The following is a 24868-nucleotide window of genomic DNA, read 5'->3' on the forward strand; positions in this document are numbered from 1 at the left end:
AGTGGAGTAAAGTCTCTTTAACAAATGGTGTGGGAAAACTGGACAGCTACCTGCAAAAAAATGAAACTAGACCACCAACTTACACCATGCACAAAAATAAACTCAAAATGGATAAAGGACTTAAATGTAAATTGTAAAACCATAAGTATCATAGAAGAAAACTTAGGCAGTAAGCTCATCGACATTTATTGCAGCAATATCTTTGCTGAATTATCTCCACAGGCAAATGAAATAAAAGACAGGATAAACAGATGGGGCTATATCAAACTAAAAAGCTTTTGCTCAGCTAAAGACAATATGAACAGAATAAAAAGACAGACCACACAATGGGAGAACATATTTGACAATACATCTGATAAGGGATTAGTAACCAAAATTTATAAAAAACTTATAAAACTCAACATTTGTAAAACTCAACACCAGGAAGACAAACAATCCAATCAAAAAATGGGCACAAGAAATGAACAGACACTTCTCCAAAGAGGACATACAGATGCCAATAGACAAATGAAAAAATATTCAACATCACTAATCATTAGAGAAATGCAAATTAAAACCACAATGAGATATCACCTCACACCAGTCAGAATGGCACTCATTGACAAAACAACACACAATAGGTACTGGCGAGGATGTGGAAAAAGGGGAACCCTCCTGCACTGCTGGTGCGAATGAAGGCTGGTACAGCCACTATGGAAAACAGTATAGAGATTCCTCAAAAAATTAGAAATGGAACTGACCTTTAACCCAGCCATCCCACTTATAGGTATATATCCCAAGGACACCATATCACCGACTGAAAAAAAGAAATGCACCCCCATGTTTATGGCAGCATTGTTCACAATAGCGAAGATCTGGAAACAGCCCAAGTGTCCATCAGTGGACAGATTGATTAAAAAGCAGTGGTACATATATACAATGGAATACTATGGGGTTATGAAAAAGAAGGAAATATTACCTTTTGCAACAATATGGGAGGACCTGGAAACTATTATGTTGAGTGAAATAAGCCAGGTAGAGAAAGAAAAATATCATATGACCTCACTCATTTGAGGAATCCAAGGAATAATTAGAACTGAGGAACAGAATTGAGACAGAGGAGGGATCAAAGGGACCAGAGGAAAAGAGGACAGAGGGAAAGGGGATGATAGGATGAGATAAACCTGAAGGGAAGTGGGGAGGGTGCTGTCGGAGGCAGGCAAGGGTGTTGACGGGAATAGAGGGGAGGGGAGAGGCATTCGGGGTGACCCTAGAATGTATGTAAATACAATTAATTAAATTTAAAAAGTTTTTAAAAAATAAATAAAAATTAACATAGTATTAACGAGTAACCTTACATACCTGTAATTGAAGGCATGTAAGAAGGCATTGAGCAGAAAACTTTTTTTAAAACATTAGTGGCTAAAGTTTTTCCTAACTTGAAAACTATAAAACCACAATTCAAGGAGTTCTGGTGCAAGATGGCAACATAGGATGCTCCTAAACTCACCTCCCAAAGACACACTGAATCTACAGCTACACACATAGCAATTTTTTCTGAAAGAAACACAGAAACTAGTTGAGTGACACACATCAGGCAAATGAGAAAATACACACACACAATGGGTAGGGAAGGACTGAAGCACACTCTCACTATAAACCCTAACTCAACATAGCAGCATACATACAATCAGGAAAGAATTCAAAAATCTCAGCTTCTCCCTGAGAAGGCAAAGGTTTGGACTGAACACCTAGTGCCCCAAAATTTAAGACTTCCAACTGAGGGAAGGAACCCAAAATACCTAGCTCTGAAAGCCAATAGATTTGCTGTCCATAAGACTATAGCAAACAAAAAAGCAGTTGTTAATTGGCAGAAACATTCACTGCAGCTATCTCGCCAGTTCAGAGGAAGCAGGCAAAACATCCATCTCCCAGTTTTCCCAGAATGAGGTTTATTTGCACACTTTAAAAGATGCTGCCTGAGGGTCAGAATTCTAATTTAACACAGGTAGGAGCCTACTTTGTACTGCAGTTCTCCTGGAGACTAGGGAACCCAGCAGACACCTCCCTACCTTCTCTCATGAGGCCACTCCAAGTCACTGGTATCTCTCTGGAAGGAATTAATACACACATCTGTACAATAGCTTTTGTGCTGCCACCCAAGGGGCAGGTCTGCAGATAGGACTCTGATACCAATGAGCTTTTAATCATTAGTCCCATAGGAAGTCATTCTTAAACCAGCTATATCTCCAGGGCTCAGCAAAGAGGGAGTAGGAAGAAACCCCCATCTCCCAGTATTTCCCTAAAAGGAGTCTACAGTATTTACATATTTCAAAAGGTACTGCTTGATCAGGTTTCTAATAAAGCAGGCACCTTGAGGCTAACTGCAATCCTCAGAAACCAGGGAAGCCTGTGGCCACACCTCACCCTCTCCCTCCAGCCCCCCTCCAAGCCACAGTATCTCCCTGGAAGGAATTTTTAGTTTGATGTAGTCCAGCTTGTTTATTTTTGCTTTTGTTGCCTTGGTGTTTTGTGTCTTATCTGCCATAACAAGGCCAATGTCAAAAAAACAATGCACTCTTAACCAATAGGTCAAAAAATCAAAAGGGAACTTAGAAACCAGAGGCAAACAAAAGTAAAAGTACAACATTAAAACTTATAGATGTAGTGAAAGCAGTATTAAAAGGGAAGTTTATAGTGGTGAACACATTTAAAAAAGGACATCAAATTAAAAACCTAAACCTACACCTCAAGGAACTAGAAAAAGAAGAACAAACTGAACCCTAACTTAGCAGGCAGACATAATAAAGAACAGAGCAGAAATAATTAAAATACAAAATAGAAAATAATAGAAAAAAATAATTGGAACCCTTACTTGGTTTTCTGAACAGCTTTACAAAATTGACAAACCATTAGCTAAGAAAATAAGAAAGAAGACTCAGATAAAATTTGAACTGAAAGGAGAGAGTTTACAACTGATGTCACAGAAATAAAGAACTATAAGCAACTACTATAAACAATTATATGCAAACAAATTAGATATCCTGGAAGAAATGGATAAATTCCTAGAAACATGTACCCCACACCAAGACTGAATCATGAAGAAATAAATTTGAGCAAGCCTATAACTAGCAACTAGCAAGGAGATTGAAATTGTAATTTAAAAGCTTCCAACAAAGACAAGAACAGGACCAATTGGCTTCACTGGAGAATTGCACCAAACAGTTAAAGAATTAATGCCAATCCTCCTCAAACTCTTCTTAAAAATTAAAGAGGAAGAAATACTCCCAAACTTATTCTATGAGGCCAACATTACTCAGATACCAAAAGCAAATAACGACATAAGAAAAGAAAGCAATAGACCAATATTCATGATTAATATTGATATAAAATCCTAAACAAAATACCAGCAAACAATTCAACAGCACATTAAAAGTATCACACACCATGACCAAGTCAAATTTATACTTGGAATGCAAGGACAGTTTCAATATGAAAAAAATCAATCAATGTGATATACCACATTAACAAAATTAAGAACAGGACCAGATGATTATCTCAATTAATGCAGAATAACTCAGCACTGTTTTATGATAATAGACACGCAACAAACTAGGGATGGAAGGAAAACACCCCAACATAATATAAGTCTTGTACAAAAAACTGATAGCCAATGTCATACTCAATGGTGGAAAACGGAAAGGTTATCCTCTAAGATGAAGAACAAGGCAAGAATGACCACTCTTGCCAATACTTCTCTTCACAATACTGAAAATTCTAGAAAAAGTAATTAAACAAGAAAAGGAAATTGGAAAAAAGGTAAAATTATCTGCTCACAAATGACACGATCCTATATATATATAAGAACCAAAAAATTCCAGAAAAAAAACTGTTACACCTAAACACAATTTCATCAAAGTTGCAGGATACAAAATCAACACACAGCTCTGGCCAGGTAGTTCAGCTGGTTAGAGTGTCATCCCAGTAAGCCAAGGTTATGGGTTCAATCCCTGGTCAGGGCATATACAAGAGTCAATCAATGAATGTAGAAGTAGATGGAACAATGGATGAATGTTTCTCTCTCTTTCTCCCCCCTCTCTCCAAAATCAACCCATAATTTAAAAAAAAAAAAAATCAGCATATAAAGTATTCCAAGATGGCAACAGAGTAGATGGAAAGATGTTCCACTCACCTCTTCCCAGAACCAAACTGGAGTTATAACTAAATTTAAGAACAATTATCCTGCAAAACCAATTTAGGAATAAATGAAGAGGAGTCTATAACCAAGGAAGCCACATTTAGACTGACCTTTGAGATGCAAAAAACAGGGACTGAGTGTCCAAAGGGATATCCCAGATGCAGGGAGGTTTAACCTGAGAGGTGGGGGTCCTAAGCCCCAGGCCAGGCACCCTAGCCTAAAGCACCAGAGACTAGAAGAGGTACCCACATGGTATTTGGCAGTAGAAAGAGGTGAGGTTTCTGTCTGTGAGAAAGAAAAAGGAGATCTCAGAGATGCAGGTACCCTCTTAAAGGGCCAACACAGAAAAATCTCATTCACAGCCACTTACCCTGGGCTCCATTGGAGGGAGGGAGGAGAGGACTAGAGTCACATGAGGAAAGTGTGAAACTGGCAACCTCAGGGAGAGACATGGTGGGAGGTAGCCATCAGAACCCCTGTGCTGAATCATTCTCCAATACAGAAGTTGCCATCTTTCTTGGATGGAGCAGTCCCCTCTGTGTGGTATTAGTTTGGGGAAAAGCAAGACCACATTCTTGAGAATCTCTCTTGCTCCACCTTATGGATATTGGGACCTGCTGAGATGTAAGCAGCCTTGGCCAGGAAACAGGGAGCTGAAAAGACTCAGGGGGTTACAATGACTCAGTTGTCTGGCATTGAGGTCAGAGCACTTCCTCCACTTGCCTGAGAATATGACAGGGAGATTCAGTGAAAACTGCCTAGACTGTGGGCAGGCCAAATCTTTGGATTTCAAAGGTCACATTCACCAGATTCCTATTGGCCACACCCTACTGAGGTCTGTGAAAAAACTCAGGACAGACTGACACCCACTGCCTTTCCTGATGCCTGAATTTTCCCAGCCTCTATACTCTACCAAAGGTTTTTTTCAGGGGCTAAGTGCAACAAGCAAGCATCTAGCAGACAGAGGCAGCAGGAAGTGGATCTCAGGAAACAACACTGGGTCTTTTGCTGACTTGTCTTCCGAACCAGTGCTGGTAAAAACCAACCTAGGTGTGCAGCTTGGTCCTTCCATGTGCATCTAAGCCCAGCAAAGGCAGCCACAAATTCTGGATTGCTTATAGCTCCAAAAAGGTTGCTCAGTGATAGTCACAAGCAGTGTCTTACATTGACCTGCACCAGGTTTCCTCCTAAGAGGCCCAGAACCAACACATCCAGTGGCCAGCTACAGACAACATCAGAGCAGGACCCAAGTAGCCTCACTAGCAGCATATGTAAAGGGAGAGCTTGTCAGGCACCAAACCCAGCTGAGGCAAATTCCACTCTCTGTGGTCAACACCTGACAGCAACTCACATGCATTGGATGAGGTAGAGCCTCAGAGTCAGCCCACCCAAATCCCAGATATTCTGCCCCACTGAGCTGAGTTCCACAAGGGAGAAGGGAGAGAGGCTTAGAGCACTGACATTCAAAGTGTGAGTTCCTTGGAGCCTATTTTTGGAACCAGACGAGATGCTTAGCCACCTACTGAGGGGGAGGGCACAATCATCCCCAGTAGAAGACTCTCTCAATCTTCCTCCTTGAGACCAGGGGCTTGCAAGCTGGAAGAACTTTTGCAGAAGGGACTGTCAGCCCCACACAACCTGAACCTGCTGCTCAACTCTCTGGGAGAAACAGAATTTGGAGTCTCCATCAGTGGCTGAGGGATTAGGGCTAGGCTGTGGGGTAGGGGCCACTCTCCCTATACTGAGCTCCTGACCAAGAGATCCTGAAGAAAGGAGTCCCACTAATGTTTTCATCCCAACTTCAGTTGCCCTACCCTACAAAGCTTGCAACTTCTGGAGGTGTTGATGGAGTGAGGCCAGACTGATCCCACTCTACAGTCTTTGTACAGAAGACTGTGGGAAAACCAGGCAGCTGCAAGAGGAGCTGAAGCAGCTAAAAAGTAGAATCAAATTTTAAGGAACTTGGGGCTTTTATGGAGCTGCTGTCAGCTCTAAGCAGGAGGAAGTTGATCCTTATACACAGTTGACTACTCCCCCACACACCTAGGCACAGAAAACACAGACGCAAACAGTGAACAGAGTGGTAGCTCCAGACAGGTAGTCCACAGTGGGTTACAAGCAAAGTCTGACATGAACAAAGAGAAACAAACAGTTTCCCAGGCAGAAAAGGGCTAAAGAAGTTCATTACCACCAAACCAATACTGCAAGAAATATTAAAGGGCCTGCTATAAAAAGAAGAAAAAAACCAAAGAAATCAAGAGAAAGGATTATAGGTTTAAAGAATAAAATGGCAATAAATAAGTACATATCCATAATAACCTTAAATGTAAATGGACTAAATGCTCCAATCAAAAAACACAGGGCAGCTTCATGGATATGGAAACAAGACCCATATATATGCTATTTACAAGAGATCCACCACCCCAGAACAAAAGATACACATAGACTAAAAGTGAAGAGATGGAAAAAAAAATACTCCATGCAAGTGAAAATGAAAAAAAACAAAAGTTGGGGTGTTGGGCAGATAAAATATATTATGCTCACTTTGTTAAAGAGGCGCTGCCCATGTGAGGCCGTCGCCCAGGTGATATTAATGTGTGTTGAGAATCCTTGTAGCCTGGGGCTTGATTTTGGGATTAAGCCTTTCCCACCCTTTTTGATGTGGGGTGGTACAATCCAATCATGCCTCAGAGAAGTGACTTTGTATTAGAGACTTCCCTATTTTGTATATTGGATTAAAGGTTGTGAAGCTATACTATAAAATGGGGGCAGAACGGGAGCTGGGGCTCTTGGTTCCTGGGATGATTAGCATGAGAGAGCAGAGGGAGCAGAGCAGAGAGCAGAAAGAGGCCATGTGGCCAGGAGAAGCAGCCAAGATGGCAGAGTATTGAGTGAGAGGCCAGTTTGTGCAGTTTGATGCTGGAGAAGGAAGGAGATAGGGAACAGAGGTGAATAAGTCTGGTGAGCTAGAAACCTTTGATTCTAGGAAACTCGGATAAGTCAGTAGCTTTGTGAGCACTGAATGTGAGTGGGTTTTGGAGCCCAGTGTGTATTTTTTGCTTGCCCACCGAGTGCAAGCTAGAATTAAAGACTATGGCCCATCAGCTTTTGGCTCCGTTGTTTCTTTACCGACTGTCCGAATCCAATGCGAACCTGCACTGGCCAGGCTGCTTTGATAGTAGCCCTGGCTTCTGGCCTTACATGGGGTAACAATACTTATATCTGACAAAATAGCCTTTAAAACAAAACTATGGTAAGGGACAATGAAGCTCACTACATAATGATAGAGGAGCAATAAAACAAGAGGATATAACCATTGTAAATATTTATGCACCTAATATAGGAGCACCTGAATATATAAAGCAGATTTTGATAGACATTAAGGGAGAGATCAGCAGCAATGAAATAATAGTAGGGAATTTTAACACCCCACTAACATCAATGGATAGATCTCCAGACAGAAAATCAGCAAAGGAACAGTGGCCTTAAATGACACTCTAAATCAACTTGATTTACTTGGTATCTTCAGAATATTTCACCCCCAAGCAGCAGAATATACATTCTTTTCAATTGCTTATAATACATTTTCTGAGATAAGTAAAAGACTTAACTGTAAGTTGCAAAACGTAGATATTAGACTCTCAAACATCCCTCATAGCAACATTTTTGCCAATATATCTCCTTGGGCAAGTGAAATAAAGGACAAAATAAACAAATGGGACTATGTCAAACTAAAAAGCTTTGTACAGCAAAAGACACTATTAACACAATAAAAAGATAACCTAATCAATGGGAGTACATAGTCACCAATAGATCTGATAAGGGGTTAATAACCAAAATTTATTTTAAAAAAAACTTATAAAACTCAACACCAGGAAAGTAAACAACCCATTTTAAAAATGGGCAAAGGACCTGAACAGACACTTCTTGAAAGAAGAAATACAGATGGCCAATAGGTATATGAAAAAATGCTCAATATAACTAATCATTAGAGAAATGCAAATTAAAACCACAGTGAGATATCACCTCACACCAGTCAGAATGGCGCTCATTAACAATTCAAGGCCCTGGCCGGTTGGCTCAGCGGTAGAGCGTCGGCCTGGCGTGCGGGGGATCCGGGTTCGATTCCCGGCCAGGGCACATAGGAGAAGCGCCCATTTGCTTCTCCACCCCCGCCCCCCCTCCTTCCTCTCTGTCTCTCTCTTCCCCTCCCGCAGCGAGGCTCCATTGGAGCAAAGATGGCCCGGGCGCTGGGGATGGCTCCTTGGCCTCTGCCCCAGGCGCTAGAGTGGCTCTGGTCGCGGCAGAGCGATGCCCCGGAGGGGCAGAGCATCGCCCCCTGGTGGGCAGAGCGTCGCCCCTGGTGGGCGTGCCGGGTGGATCCCGGTCGGGCGCATGCGGGAGTCTGTCTGACTGTCTTTCCCCGTTTCTAGCTTCAGAAAAATACAAAAAAAAAACAAAAAAAAAAAACTACAAAACATTGCTTAAAATATCAAAGAAGAATCAAGTAAATGGAAAGTCACTCCATGCTTGTGGATTGTAAGACTCAATATTATTAAAAAGTCCATACAACCCCCAAACAATCTACAGATTCAATGTAATACCTATCAAAATTCCATTGACATGTTTTACAGAAGTAGAAAAATTAATCCTAAAATTTATATGAAATCTCAAGGGATAAGGTCAAGACAAGACAAAACATTCTTGAAAAAGAACAAAGATGGCCTCACACTTCATATTTCAAAACATATTACTAAGCAACAGTAATTAAGGTGATGTGGTACTGGTATCAACCAATGAAACAGAAAAGGTAGTCCATAAATTCTTGCATATATGGCCAAATGATTTTTGCAAGAGTGTCAAAACACAATGGAAGAAGGACGGTTTCTTCAACAAATGGTGTTTGGAAAACTGGATATGCACATGCAAAAGAATAAAGTTGGACCTCTCCCGTACTCCATATATAAAAACTAACTCAGAGTGGATTCTAAATGTAAGACCAAAAACTACAACTCTTCTAAAAGAAGAGAAGGTAGGAAAGTTTCAGGACACTGAATTTGATGATCATTTATTGCTTATGACACCAAAGCACAAGCAACAATCAACATTAGACAAATTGTAGTGTATCAAACCATGTGATTTGCGTTTTAATAAATGTTAAAGAAAGTATTTCAGGTAGAAGGAAAAAGATATCAGATAGAATATGGACCGGTAAGAATATAAGGAGCTGCTGATCAGATAGCTCAGTTGGTTGGAGTGTCATCCCAACGTGCAAAAGTGGCCAATTTGATCCCCAGTCAGGGCACATAAAGGAACAACTCGATGTTCCTGTCTCTCTCTCCCTGTCTTGCTCAAAAAAAGAAGAGCATTACAGATGGTAAATGTGTGTATAAGCATAGCTTTTCTTCTTTTTAAAATATCCTTCAAGAACAAATGACTATTGAAATAAAAATAACTTAATAACTATGTATTGTGTGAATTATAGAAATGTAGGTAAAGTAACACAAAAACTGAGAAGAATGAAAGTATACAGTTGTAAAGTTCTTGTATGTAAAGCTATACTATCACTTGAAAATTTACTGTGATACATTAAAGATGTTTTTGTGCGTTGAACTGTACCCTTCCAAAATATGTATTTTCAAGTTTTAAACCCCAGTACGTGTGAATGTGTTCTTATTTGGAAATAGGGTCTTTGCAAATGCAATCAAGTTAAGATGAGGTGTATTGAATTAGAGCAAGCCCTGAGCCAATGACTGGTGTCCTTATAAAACAAGAAAAATTGGGGTATACAGAGAGAATATGGCCATGAGAAGCCACAAAGAGACAGAGAAACATGTCATTTGACAACAGAAGCAGAGATTGGAACCATGCATCTATAAGCCAAGAAACACCAAGGATTGCCATCAACCACCAGAAGCTAAGAGAAGCATGGAACAGACTGTCCTTCAGCACTTCCAGTAGGAACCAACCCTGCCAAAAAATACATTGATTACAGACTTCTAGCATCCAAAACTGTGAGTGAATAAATTTGTTGTTTGAAGCCACCTAGTTTGTACTTTCTTACAGTAGCCTAAGAAGACTAATACAGATGTATATGGTGCATGCTAAAGCAACCATCACACTTTCTTTTAAGAGTTTTACCTAGTAAGCCAACCAAAAAACAAAATAGAATAAAAATATTCAATTAGTCCATAAGGAAGAAAGGAAAAAGAAAGAAAGAGAGAGAGAAAAGAAAGAAAGAAAGAAAGAAAGAAAGAAAGAAAGAAAGAAAGAAAGAGAAAGAAAGAAAGAGAAAGAAAGAAAGAAAGAAAGAAAGAAAGAAAGAAAGAAAGAAAGAAAGAAAGAAAGAAAGAAAGAAGGAAGGAAAGGAAGGAGGGAGGGAGAGAGGGAAGGAAGGAGGAAGGGAAGAAAGAAAGAAAGAAAGAAAGAAAGAAAGAAAGAAAGAAAGAAAGAAAGAAAGAAAGAAAGAAAGAAAGAAAGAAAGAAAAGAAAAGAAAGAAAGAAAGAAAGAAAGAAAGAAAGAAAGAAAGAAAGAAAGAAAGAAAGAAAGAAAGAAAGAAAGAAAACAAAGAAAGGAAAAGAATGTAGAACAGATGGAACAAATAGCAAGATTATAGATTTAAACACTAGACTATAAAAATCATATTAAATATCAGTGGTCTAAACACCTTCATTAAAAATCAGAAGTTGTCCATTTATATAAATTTAATCATATTGCCTATAAGAAGCCTGCATTACATATAATGACACAAGTTAAAAGTAAAAGGATAGGAAAGGCTATCTCATATTAACATAAATAAATAAAAATTATTGAAGCCCTGGCCTAGAAGATTAGTTGTTTAGAGAATCCTCCAAAATCCCTCAAAATTCCCCAAATCCTCCAAAATCCCCCCAAGTCCCCCAAATGCCAAAGTTTGTGGGTTCGATCATGGTCAAGGCACATCCAAGAATCAACCAATGAATGCATGAATAAGTGGAAAAACAAAACGATGTTTGTCTCTCTCTCTCTCCTTTCCTGTCTCTCTAAAATCAATCAATAACAAAAAATTAAAAAGAAATTTATTGGAGTGGCTATATTAATATTAACAAAGTAAACTGCAATGCAAAAGATTTACCAAGGATTAAGAAGGTTATTTTGTAATGATACAGGGATCAACTTATCCTAAATTTATTAGTATAATAATGGAGCTTCAAAATACATGAAGAGCTGATAGAACTAAAATAAGAAATAGTAGGAATATTCTCATAACAGTTGTTGATTCCATTAAACTTCTCTCAATAATTAGTAGAACAAGTTGTTAGAAATTCAGAAAGGATAAAGAACAATGATATCAATCAATTTAGACTAATTGATGTTTTAGAACACTTGGCATAACAACATCAGCATATACAGTGTGTCCATAAAGTCATGGTGCACTTTTGACCGGTCACAGGAAAGCAATAAAGGTGATAGAAATGTGAAATCTGCACCAAATAAAAGGAAAACTCTCCCAGTTTCTGTAGGATGATGTGGCAACATGTGCACATGCGCAGATGATGACGTAACACCGTGTATACAGCGGAGCAGCCTACGGCCATGCCAGTCAAGATGTGGACGGTACAGAGGAAAAGTTCAGTGTGTTCTGTGGCTTGCTAAATTCAAATCCATGACCAAAGTGCAACGTGAATATCGGCGCATTTATAACGAAGCGCCACCACACAGGAATAACATTACTCGGTGGGATAAGCAGTTGAAGGAAACCAGCAGTTTGGTGGAGAAAACCCGTTCTGGTAGGCCATCAGTCAGTGACGAGTCTGTAGAGGCTATACGGGATAGCTACCTAAGGAGCCCTAAAAAATCTGTGTATGAGCCCACATCAAACTGCACTGGATAGGTATGAAACTGGGAGAGTTTTCCTTTTATTTGGTGCAGATTTCACATTTCTATCATCTCTTGTTGCTTTCCTGTGACTGGTCAAAAGTGCACCATGACTTTACGGACACACTGTACATACATTCTTTTTTGGTCACACGTGAGACATTAACCAAGATGGACCAGAATCAATGCTATAAATATTAATACATTTAAAAGGATTAAAATAAATACATTAATAAGGATTCAAATCACACAAAGATATTCTTTGATCACAATGGAATTGAATTAGAAATCAATAATAAAAAGGTATCTGAAAAATTGGAACTATTAGGAAACTAACCCGTAAGTCAAAGAAGCAAGAGAAATTAGAAGGTATTTTGAACTGAATTAGAATAATAAACAATATTTCAAAATCTGTGGGATAGAGTTAAAGCAGTACTTAAGAGTACTAACTTCATGTTGGAGGAGAGGAGATCTCACTTCTGTGACCTCAGTTTCTTAAGAAATTAAAATTTAAAAAAAAGAGCAACTTAAATCTCAGGTTAGAATAAGAAAGGAAATAATATAGATGAGAGCAGAAAACAGTCATATTGAAAACAGAAAAAACAACTGAAAAAACGAAATAAAAAGCTGGCTGAGATAAAAAAAAAAAACAACAACTATCCATCAGATTGAGCAGACATAAAAAAGAGAAGACACAAATGACCAATTACCAAGAGAGATCTAATCTCACTACAGATTCTGCAGATTTTAAAGGATAATAAGGCAATATTATAAACAATTTGAGCCAATAAATGTGAGAACTTAGATGAAATGGACAGTTCATCTTCTCTTGTAAAGAACTGATTTTTAAAGTAAAATCTCAATGTACTAAATTGCTTCGAGAATTGCATACTATAGATACTGTAGAGAATGAACATTTATTAATTCAAAATTAGCTTCAAACCATTAAATGTGAAATTGAAAGAAGAGCAGAGAAAGTTTGGGAAAACCAGTCTATTAAGATGCTAACTATAACTTGTGTAAGAGACTACTTTGTTTCCTAATGCTGTGTTACGAGGAGAGAATTGGGGCTTATGCTGACTTTCTGCCTTGGAATCTAAAGATCTGTTTTTATTTTCTGGTTCATTAACTAGAGAATATTTGACATCAGATAAATCCTTCCCGGCCAAGAGTTTTGGGGATTCTTCTCACCCTGCGTATCTCACCTTACAAAGCTTTCTGGTTTATCTGAAATACTTTCTCCTTTGATGAAGCTCAATTATTTTCAAAGCAACCTCGGTAAGCATTTTTACTGGATGCTCACATATTTACAAAATAATCCACAAAAATGTTATTTCCGCCCTGTAACACAGATGAGAAAGAGGCTGCTAGGACGAAAACTGAGACGTCTTTAGAGGCTTGGTCCAAGACTTTCATTCTCAGTTGTCCTAATGGAGGCACCAGGCTCCCTCGCTTTCTATATAGTTTGTCCTTTGTCACATTCACTCAATCCTGCTTTTATAAACAGTACTAGGCAGAGCACTAGGGAATCCTAAGAAAAACAAGCTCCTTCTCTTGAGGTGCTGATTATCTTGAGGTGAGACAATCAACCAGATTGCAACATGGCATAGGAAGCTAAAGATCCAGGTGAAAAGATAAAATCGAAGGAGCAAAGAAATCTCAGCTCCTTTTTTACTTCCTTTTAACCTAGAACCCACCGCATGCCAGGGCTGCGCTGTTTTCTTAAACCCCGCGTCCACATCATGAGGTAGGATCTATCCGTCAGGACGTTAAGTAACGTGCCCAAGGTAGATTTTCAGTGAAAAGGGCAGGTTTAGGGTCACTGGACTTTCATCCGGAAATTTCAGGCTACAGACTCAGCCATGGGGAGCGGAGGTTGAACAAATTCTCTCCTCATCGGTCTCAAAGCACACAGAAAACCGCTCTTGCTGGAGGCCCTTCAAAAGAAGTCGCTGCAGGCGTCCTGGGAGCCAATCAGCGGCTGAGGCCCCGTGCCAGTCTCCGGCCGAGTCACGTGCTAGCTAAAGATGGCTGCGCCCGCGCGAGTTGAGCGAAGGTTGCAGTGAGTTGTGGCGGCCGAAGAAGACCACGGGAAACGTCAAGTGCTGGGCGAAGAGCACCAGGTACTGACACTCCGGGTAAAGAAGTGCAGGAAGTGCTTGGGGATCAGAAGCACAGCTCAGTGGCAAGCTGTTCACCCAGACGCAGGAATGAGATCCTGGAGCTGGGTCGCAAGTGAAGAAGAGGAGTCGGCCCTATGGCGCCGACTCTCTCTCATTTTCTACGTTGGAAGAAAAAACCTTATATTTAAAGTAAGCCAACAGACAAACAGAAAGTGCCTGCACTTGAATTTAAACCCGGGTCTACTGCCAATTTATAGGGTGTCCTGAGCCTAATAATTTTTAGAGGCTCCACTTTTCTCGTTGCCTATCTTGAAGCTCTCCTGAGTGACGTGGGATAGCTAATTGAAAAGCGATTTGAAATATTTGTAGGATATATTTACAGGTGGCATTGCCTTTGATAGGGATTTATTAATAACGGGGATAAAATGACCTACTCCGGGCTGATGGGTCAGAATTTTTATCGAATTAAGGATGGCCTTTAATAGCTACACCTTAGAAATGGCTCGTTTGCAGAACTTAGCTTAGCAATAATGCAGAGCATAGAACAGAAAGCTAATGATAGCATTAAGCGGGACTTTATGAGGAAGTAATTTATTTCAGATATATAAACCATACACTTTATGTATGTCGAGTTTAATTACTTGTTTATCTCTCCATCACCCCCACCCCTACCCCAAGCAAAGTGGTGCAAAGCTTCTGTAAAGTAGAATCGTGTTATTGTATACGAGGCTCTCAAAAAGTTTGAGTTCAGGATACCTAGACATATATTTCTAAGCCTGCACTGCACTTACTAGGTTAACTTTAAGTTAGGGGTATGAAATATTAGTGCCCTCAACATTTTACAAATGATCTGATGTATCTAACAGGTACCTAATATCTGGTAAATTACTCAGTGTTGTAAATTTTGTAACACATGGATGATAATGAACCAAGAAAATCTAATTTCATAAATCATGTTGTTCTTTGCTGTTATCTCTGATCTTTTGCTTTACTTAACTCTGCTACCCCGAAGTGTTAATAAGCTAAATCTTAAGGGGAAAAGTTATTCACCATTGCCCCATGACATTTCACCCCAACTAATGCATGGATCAACAAACTACTGGCTTGACAAACCAGAGGAAGCCTATAGTTTCTGTATGGCAAGCTAGCTAAGCATGATTTTTACATTTAAAAAAAATTATTAAAAAAATCAACAACAACCCTAAGTGACTTGCAAAGCCTAAAATACTATCTGGTGGTTTAGAGGGAAAGTATGCTGATCTCTGCTATAGGGCATGCTTAGAAGTGAAATTATTGGGTATGTGTGTCTAATACCAAATTCCAAAGTGGTTATACCCAAACTGGATATAATCTATGCTTCTACCTGCAACAGTTACTGCACATTCTTTTATGCTCTGAGCCACCTTGCCAGGACCAGTTACCTCACATTCTTGACAGTAATTGATTTTTTTTTCTTTAAACTAACCTACATACACATATTGGTAGCATTGTGGTTTTAATTTCTATTTCCCAGATTATGAAATTTTCTATTTCTGATTATGAAGTTAAGCATATTTTCTTACGTATTCGCTCTTTGGCTTTCCTTTCAGTGAAGTGTTTGTTCAAACCTCTTGTCAGTTTGTTGGGTTGCTTGCCCTTTTCTTGTTATCTGTGTTTTTCAATATATTTTGGGTACCACTGACTACTCTTTTGTCAGTTATATTGCAAAAATTTCTCTTGTACTAGCTTATCTTCATGGTATGAACATAGGTTCTTAATTTGTTTACTATTTTATGTCTTTGGTGCTACTTAAAAATTAAGTCTTTTTAAGGGTTATAATTTCCTAGAAACTTTACTGCTTTTCATGTTCTGATTTCTATTTTCACTTTGAATTGATTTCTTTTCTTTTTTTTTTTTTTTTTTGTGGCGAGAGACAGGATGGGAGAGAGATAAGCATCAACTCATACTTCCATCACTTGCTTTCTCATATGTGCCTTGATGGGGGGATGGGAGTTCTCCAGCCAAGCCAGTGGCCATGGGGTCATGTCTGTGATACCATGTTCAAGCTGGTGAGCCTGTGCTCAAGCCAGTTTCCTCAGAGTTTCAAACCTGGATCCTTGGTGACCCAGGTTGATGCTCTGTCCAGTGCGCTACCACCTAGTCAGGCTAGAATTGATTTTTTTGTGTGTGTGTGGGGGGGGAAGAGTATGATGGTATGTATGCAGATTATGAATTTAATATAATTTTCTTGAAATTATTAATGGTATTTAGAAGGCTTTTTATAAGCCCATTTATTGTTTTTTATATAGATATACATTAGTGAAAAATGATATTTTTAATTTTTTTAAGGCTTAAGATGGAAAATCATGAACCAGATGATACTATGAAGGAAAAACAAATTTTTGATATCATAACCAGAAAAATTCATCAACTTCCAGAAGCAGAAAGGTAATATCCTATCTTAATTTTAAAATATCTTATACTAAGTGGATTTCATTCATTATCTCAAATTTATTTGGTTTCAGTGTAAATAACGGAATATCAGAAGGAAACTGAACCTGTTTTCTTGAGAAAACCAAAGCCCAGCTAGGTTAACCATTTAGCTTGAAGTCAAGGCTAGAATTCATGTCTTTGGACATACCTGGACATTTGTGGACGCGTTTACATATCAAAACTTTAAAATAGCTTTTAAATTTCTTCAATTCATTTCTATCATTATGCTTACCTGTGTAAGAAAATGCCATTTAACACAAACTAGACAAAGAATCTCAGAGAACAGTATCATGCTTAAAAGATCTTTAAGATAATATTTGTTGGTCAAATAAGTTTGTAAATAATAATATCTATGTTTGCTCACTTATAGTTTGCATTGGATGTGGGGGGACAGGCTATAAGCAGGCAGGATTCTTATAGCCTAAGGCTTAGTTTTAAGACTAAGCCTTTCCCACCCTTTTTGATGTGAGGTACAGCACTCTCATGAGGAATCCCATTATGCCTCAGATAAGTGGCTTTGTATCAGAGACTTCCTTGTTTGTATATTGGATTAAAGGTTTTGATTTCTATACTATAAAGTGGGGCAGACAGGAAGCTTGCTTGCTCTCAGCTACTGAGATTAGCATGAGAGCGAGCAGAAAAAGGCCACGTGAGGAGGCCAGAAGCAGCCAAGATGGTGGAGTGCTGAGGGAGAAGCCAGTTTGTGCAGAGTTTGTGCAGGGAGAGTTTGTGGGGAACAGAGGTAAATAAATCTGGTGAGCTGGAAACCTTTGATCCTAGGAAACTCGCTAAGTCAGTGACTTTGGGAGCCCTGAAGGGAAAGTGTTTTCCCACTATGTGTATTACTTGCCCACCAGGTGCAAGCTAGGATTAAAGATGATGGCCCACCAGTTCTTGGCTCCATTATTTCATTACCGTCTGTCCGAATCTAATGTGAACCTGCATGGGCCAGGTGGCTGTGATGGTGGCCATGGCTACTGGCTTTACAATATTAAATAGAAAAAGGCTATGTAGGAAACATATGATCTATGAAGACAACACTAAGTAAACTACACTACACTTCCAGAAAATGTTTTTAGATCTCCTTGGCAAGAAGGCCTCTTTGGTTAGGTTAAATTTAAATGGAAAATCTGAGATGATAAAAGGATGAAAAGGAGTCAGCCCGGGGAGAAAGTAGTAGTATCTCAAGCAGAGGGAATGGCATATCCCTAGGCCATAGGATAACAGAATTTGTCATATTTGAGGAACCAATGGTAGAGAAGTACAAGGGAAGTAATTACAAGGTTGAAGGAACAGGAAGAGTTTAAGCAGGGAATGATGTGAACCAGCTAACATTTCTAAAGTACGTTCCAGTTTCTTTTTGGAAAAGATTTAAGGTAGAAGAGAAAAGACCAATTGGAAAATGCATAGTAATTCCAGTAAGTGGTGATGATAGGGTACTGGCAGTTGAGATTAAAAATAGGATGGGTTTGAAGTACACCAAGTAGTTTCATGTACCATGTATTTCATTGCCACATGTTAAATTTGGTCTTATGTTTTACATGTTTATGTGTCTTGTTATTTTGTGTCTGTCTTGACAAAATGTCATATGCATTCCCAGTTGCCTAGGCACTTTTTTGGAAAAGTGACTGGCAAAGGGTCTGCTAGATAATTTTGTACTTACCAAATTATTAACTAAAAAAATGTGACTTAAAGCCATTGTTAAAAATCTGATTGGAAGACAGCAAACTTTGCTATTAAGATTCCAGTTGTACTGTTTTATTTACAAAGTTATTTCTATAATATTTTGCAGTAATGTGTCAATATATAATTTGTTAATATAATATGTAAAATATGTGGGCAAATTATTTACCTCTGAGCATTCGTTTCTGCTACTAAAATAGAGATGACATATTACACGACTGTTATAAAGATAACTTAATATTTTAAAGTATCTAAATTTTCAACTCCCACATTCATGTTTTTTATTGTTTGGTAGGTTCTACTCTAGGTTCTCATCACTTTTTAGATTTTTTAAAATTAATTTTAGAGAGGGTGGAGAGAGAGAGAAGGGAGAGGAGCAGGAAGCATCAACTCCCATATGTGCCTTTACCAGGCAAGCCCAGGGTTTTGAACCAACGACCTCAGCATTCCAGGTCAACGCTTTATCCACTGTGCCACCACAGATCAGGGCCTCATCACTTTTTAAAAATTATGTTATGTACTCTAAATTAATAAATTGCCTCTCTCCTACTGCCATTACTATTTTAATAGATTCATGTTGTATCTCATCTTTATGTCTTTCATCCTCTAATAATAAACTGAAAACAGTGAAGGGAGAAGGTAATTTTTTGTGCTTTCAGCATAAAGCCTGCTGCCTATAGTAACATGATTAAATGACAAACAGTATGCCTGCAAAGTGAAAGGTTAAGTAAAGTAATACTTTATACAATGTAGGAAGCTCAATTAGGAGTTCCTAGAAAAGCTGTTTTAAGATGAATGTTAACCATAGAAGTCAGAGGGAGTACTGTATGGCTAGTCTCGCTAAGAGTAATTAGAAATTTAAGAGGTTGACACCTGTGTTGTAGATGGCAAGGCAGCATGGTAAAGTTAAGCAGCAGACTGGAGAGTTTGAATTGTAGTACTTTCAATATCTAGCAACAATTTTAGGTATTTTTTCCAAAACTAAAGAATGCACAGAACATGCATTTTAAACTCATACGTTCTAGGCCTCAGCTGGTTGGCTCAGCAGTAGAGCGTCAGCCCAGTGTGTGGAAGTCCCAGGTTTGATTCTTGGTCAGGGCACACAGGAGAAGCCACCATCCACTTCTCCTCACCTCCCCACCACCCCCACATATCTCTCTCTCTCTCTCCTCTTTCTCTTTCTTCCCCTCCCACATCCTAGACTGGTTGAGCAGAATTGGCCTTGGGCACTGAGGATGGCTCCATGGCCTCATCTCAGGCTCTACAATAACTCAGTTGCTGAGCAATGGAGCAGTTGGCCCAGCCAGGCAGAGCATCACTCCATAGTGGACTTGCCGGGTAGATCCTGGTCAGGGCACATGTGGGAGTCTGTCTCTGCCTCCCTGCCTCTCACTTAAGAACAAACAAAAATTCCTGCATGCTGTTGTGTGAATATCCCTTCCTATCTCAAAATATCAATTCATTGTTAGTTCAGTGGGTTGTAAGGTATGCGGCACAGTATCCCTTAAATACATATTAATACTCCTCCAACCCCTCCCCCCCCATCCTGACTCTAATGCAGCAGTTCTCAACCTGTGGGTCGCCACCCCGGCGGGGTCAAACGACCAAAACACAGGGGGCGCCTAAAGCCATCGGAAAATACAATTTTATTTTAAAAATGTATAATAAATATGTATTTTCCAATGGCTTTAGGCGACCCCCACCGGGGTCACGACCCACAGGTTGAGAACCGCTGCTCTAATGTTTTAGGGAAGAATAAAAGAAAACATTAACTCCATCTGTTTGAATGCCTTCTCTGTATCAGGTTTCATGGAAACCAAGAGGAATTGCTTTGTATCCATTGTTTTCAACTGTTTTACAATGGGGAACACTAGTGGGGAATGCCTTATGTTATGATAGAGAGGTTAAATATTGAGGATTGTGGGATCCCAAAGGAGAGGCATCCAAATCAGACTTCAGAAGCTCTTCCCTGCTATATAAGGTGGGGGGGGGGGGGAGTTTCTGTACTAACTGTATCCTTAAGTGTTACAAATTTTAATGCCTTTTAGACTAAAAATCTATATGTAAAACATAATGATTTTAAAAGGTTTTTGTTTTATGGAGCTATAAGGGATAAATGTTGTATCCTATTACTCCTAAAGTCCCTGGTAAATTCTCTGACATAGGCAGAATTGTTGGAGAGCTCCTACACACAACAGAGCCAAAGAAAACATTACTACTTTTTTTTCACCCACTCAGGAATCTATTTGAACATGGATCAACATATGTTGGACTTAATGCTGCTCTCTGTGGCCTAATAGCAAACAGTCTTTTTCGGCGCGTCTTAAACGTGACAAAGGCTCGTATAGCTGCTGGCTTACCAATGGCAGTGATCCCATTTTTGACAGCGGACATATCTTACAGAGGTTTTGTAAGTTTACCATTGAATACAGGTAAATTGTTTGACAATCACCAAAAGGTTTGTTTTGGTATATTTAAAATGACAATTCATTTTACCATGGCCTACCAAACAAGTGCACATACATAGCAGTTTTAAGTACTTTAATTTCTCTTTTCTTCCCCACAGTGCTTAAAATAAAAAAATATTTGGAAACAATTTTAAAAATGCTGACCTTTTAAAAAAATTTTATAAGGAATTCCTTAAAGGGAAAAAATGTTTTCATTGGAATGACTTTATATAGTAAATCTCTCAAAGCACTTAATGTACATACAAAAATTATAAAGTATGTGGAGACTTAATTTCCTTTTGAGAATTTACCATATGTGCCGAGTGCTTTGAGTATAGCTAATAATGAAAAAGTTTTTGATTAATGATTTGAAATAAAGGTATTATAAGTGGTGGTGGGGAAGGGAGTCCATTTAAAATTTCCTCTAAGTACTGCTTCTAAATTTGTTAAATTGTGTGAATATTTTGCTCAAATCCCCATAATCAGTGTGGAAAGAACTTCCAATACAGGGAGACCTATTAGCCAGTTAACTGAACAAACTGACCATGGAAAACTTAAGTTACAGCTTAGCTTTCTATTTCTTTTTTTCCCCTAATTTTAACACACCTTATACTGATTTAGAAATGAAAAATTTCATAAAAACTCACACTATGTAATGTAAAAATAAGAGATAAAGTGTAAATTGTAAAAAAAAAAAAAAATTGCCCATGGGTTAAAGTGTCTTAAAGATAGAAAAATATTAGCTCAGGTTAATATAAGTGCAGTAAGCCAGAAGCACAAACTGAAATATCTAATAAAATTTAAAACAAATTAGAGCATTTTTCCTAAGATGGTTTAATCAGTTACTCCTAGCTATTTTAGATTATCTTTTCATGTAATTACACTATTTAACATGCCTTGTAGAACTACATTTGCTATATTGCATTACTGCCTGAAAATTCAGTCTCTGTTCTACATATAAAAGGACCTTGCATTCTTTAATGTTTGCTTGACTATCATGACCTTCATTTCCAGAACTAATTTATTTCCTAGGTAATTTGAATTGTGAAACCTGTACCATAACACGGAGTGGATTGGTTGGACTTGTTTTTGGTGGTCTGTATCCTATTTTCTTGGCTATACCTGTGAATGGTGGTCTAGCAGCCAGGTAGGAATTTGTTTTCTCATAGTCATTGAAAAAGTTTAGTAATTCATATAGTGTGTGTGTGTGTATAATTACCTAGAAAATGTACAACTTAAAAACAACAAATACATTTTCTAGGGCATGTTACCTTTTTATTTGAAAAAATTAAGACTTGTTTTTTCTTTTAAGTCATCAACTACAAGAATTTAAAAATGGTTCTGGAAATGCATCACACTGTACCTTTTGGGTGTAGTTTAGCTTCACAATCTAAATTTACAATGTAGGTTAATTTACAGTTTACAAAGCTGCAAGTAATAATATTCTGTTTAACACTATTTCTAGTGTTAAAACCATGTTATATACACACTATTCTTAAGAATTTGAGCACTTCCACTAAAGGAAAATTCCATCAGAAAATGTCTAGCTATAAGGCTACTCCAAAATAACTTTTTTGCTCTGATGAACTCTTATTTATATCAAGCAATCTATACTATATGGGTCTCCAGAAGTGAACTAGAGAAAGGGGGGTAAAAATAACAAAAGGACAGTTTTTAGGACCAATAGTAGCATTGCCTTAATCTTTACCTAAACTAGTTAAGACTTACAGTATTAATATTGATATATATATCAATACATCAGTTTGCCACTTGACTTTCTGATGAACTAACTGTTCTCAATGTTTTCTTACAGGTATACCTCAGCCCTGCTACCAGAGAAAGGAAACATCCTAACCTATTGGATCAGAATTTCTAAGCCTGTTTTTAACAAGATGTTATTTCCAATTTTGCTCCAGACTGCATTTACAGCATACCTTGGTTCTAGACAATATAAATTACTTATAAAGGCTCTTCAATTACCTGAACCTGTACTAGAAATTCAGTGACTGTTAAGCAAATGTGTACACAAAAATAAAACTGTAAAAATAACCTGTCTACTATATGAATAAACATATACTTGTAACTTATCATATGAGGTACAACTCTGAGACCTACAACAAAAGGCTGAATACCAGTATAGGCTACCTACTTAAACCAGAGTATTAACTTCTCTAATTTGCCCAACAGTGTCTCTTTACCAGCCTGCTCTATTCTTTTACATTAGGTAGTCTAGTCTTTAACAGAAAAAAATAACCATGAACAGTGCATAAGGAATCCAAATAAGAATGGAAAAGGGGGCAAGTATCAGTACACTACAGCACATGTCATTTATACTTCATTTTCCCAATTCAGTGTTCCCATAGGTATTTTAAAACATATTTATCAACCTTCCTCACAGAGGAATTCCAGTGTTGTTTTATTTAGTGAGAGAAGGCAGGAGGAGCAGGAAGTATCAATTCCCATATGTGCCTTGACTAGGCAAGCCCGAGGTTTGGAACTGGTGACCTCAGCATTCCAGGTCTATGCTTTATCCCCTGTACCACCACACGTCAAGCTAATTCTAGTATTCTTTACAGGTGGTTATTCAGGCTCTATACGAGCTTCTCTCATGATATATTGATAGTTACATATTTCAAAGTCACCTTATATTCTTTGAAAGTTATACAGTGAGTAGTACCTTGAGATACGAACAGACCAACATACAAATTTTTTAAGATAAGAGCTGCGACTCAGGTCTGTAATTTTGAGATCCGAGTGAAATTCCCAGATACGAATCATGATTCTGGAAGCTGCCACTAGTTGGCACGTTGGCAAACGGGTCCAGTATCAGCAGTTTGATATACTGTATTAGAAAATTTAAACTAATTCTGACTTTGAAGTTAACATCTAATATGAAATAGGTCTTTTGAATCACAAGCTGGAGCCTTTAAGCTGTGTAATGCTAAGCAAATTAGCCACTCTCTCTCTCTCAATGCTCATCATTTTCACTCGATTGGTATTACATAACATGTAAATTGACCTAACAGAGCACCTGATCCTATCAGGCACTCACATGGTAGACATATTCTTACTATTGCTCCTGGTTTTGTTTTCTGAAATATCCTAGTCTTTCCTCATTTCCTAAAATCACTTATATTTCATAAGTGACCAATATTTCCCCTTCCTAAAACTTCTGATCTCAGTTCTTTAAACCGTTCTTTTGTGACAGCATCTAAATTAGTACTATCCAACAAAACTTACTGTGATGTTTTATAACTGACAGTGTTAGCTATTAGCCAGTGAGCGCCTGAAATATGGCTAATGCAAACAAATAACTGAACTGTAATTAAATTTTTACACGTGGCTAAAGGCTACAGTATTGGACAGTACCTATCTAGACCAACACTTTTCTTATGATACAAGTCAGTCATACCAAGCAAAACAGATGGTGTAAGATCATATTCACAAGCATCTTAACTATTCCTTCCAAATATAGGGGCATAACTTAAAAGTGATCTTATGCTACTTAAAATGCAGGTACTTAAAATGTATTATTCCCTACCAAATTTATACAATGAATTTCAATTAGGAGGCATTTGTTTTATTGTGGATAATTTCTGTACTTTACAGGTGATTTTCTTTTCATCTTGATTCTTTTCTGGATTTTCTGTTTTCTGTATGAATATGCTTTACTTTCACAATTAGAAAAAATATATATACTTTAAAAGGAAAACACTACCTATTTTACAAGCTAAAATATAAAGATACAGTTGTGACCTCAAGTAATATGTTTTACCTTCATTCTGTCACTTTTATTTAAGGCAGAGGTCTACTTGTCACAGTGGGGAAAAAACTGAAAGCAATTCCTGACTTCAAAAATAAACCCAAATTACAGAATAGTATAATCAATTTAGAAATTTTAAAACCCACTAATTTAACTAAATTAGTGCAAATTGTTTCCTTATACATCCTTAAACATTCCCACAGTATTTACTCCCCAGCATACCATATATAAATGAATATAGTAATTTACAATGATTTCAGGACTTCTAATTTGTTCTTTACACCATTTTTTTTTGGGGGGGTGGTGAGAGAGAGGGACTGATAGGCAGGGAGAAAGATAAGCATC

General features: G+C 38.1%; 1 protein-coding gene across 1 annotated transcript; it reads left to right on the top strand.

Moving 5' to 3' along the window:
• Positions 1-14040: 14040 nt before the first annotated feature.
• On the top strand, positions 14041-22847 carry TMEM126A (transmembrane protein 126A). The gene is made up of 5 exons (XM_066370297.1): positions 14041-14158; positions 16487-16585; positions 20552-20745; positions 21793-21907; positions 22574-22847. Exons 2-5 carry the CDS (start codon positions 16494-16496, stop codon positions 22764-22766), a joined length of 594 nt encoding a protein of 197 aa, XP_066226394.1. The 5' UTR covers positions 14041-14158; positions 16487-16493; the 3' UTR covers positions 22767-22847.
• The last annotated feature ends 2021 nt before the right edge of the window (positions 22848-24868 follow it).

The sequence above is a fragment of the Saccopteryx leptura genome, chromosome 1, assembly GCF_036850995.1.
Source record: "Saccopteryx leptura isolate mSacLep1 chromosome 1, mSacLep1_pri_phased_curated, whole genome shotgun sequence".
In the NCBI taxonomy this organism is placed as follows: Eukaryota; Metazoa; Chordata; class Mammalia; order Chiroptera; family Emballonuridae; genus Saccopteryx; species Saccopteryx leptura.

Bases quoted from the DNA above. Each gene is read 5' to 3' on its own strand.
- TMEM126A (XM_066370297.1), top strand. From the start codon at position 16,494: ATGGAAAATCATGAACCAGATGATACTATGAAGGAAAAACAAATTTTT. The intron at 16,586-20,551 runs GTAATATCCTAT...TCACCCACTCAG, and splicing joins CAACTTCCAGAAGCAGAAAG to GAATCTATTTGAACATGGAT. The intron at 20,746-21,792 runs GTAAATTGTTTG...TTTATTTCCTAG, and splicing joins AAGTTTACCATTGAATACAG to GTAATTTGAATTGTGAAACC.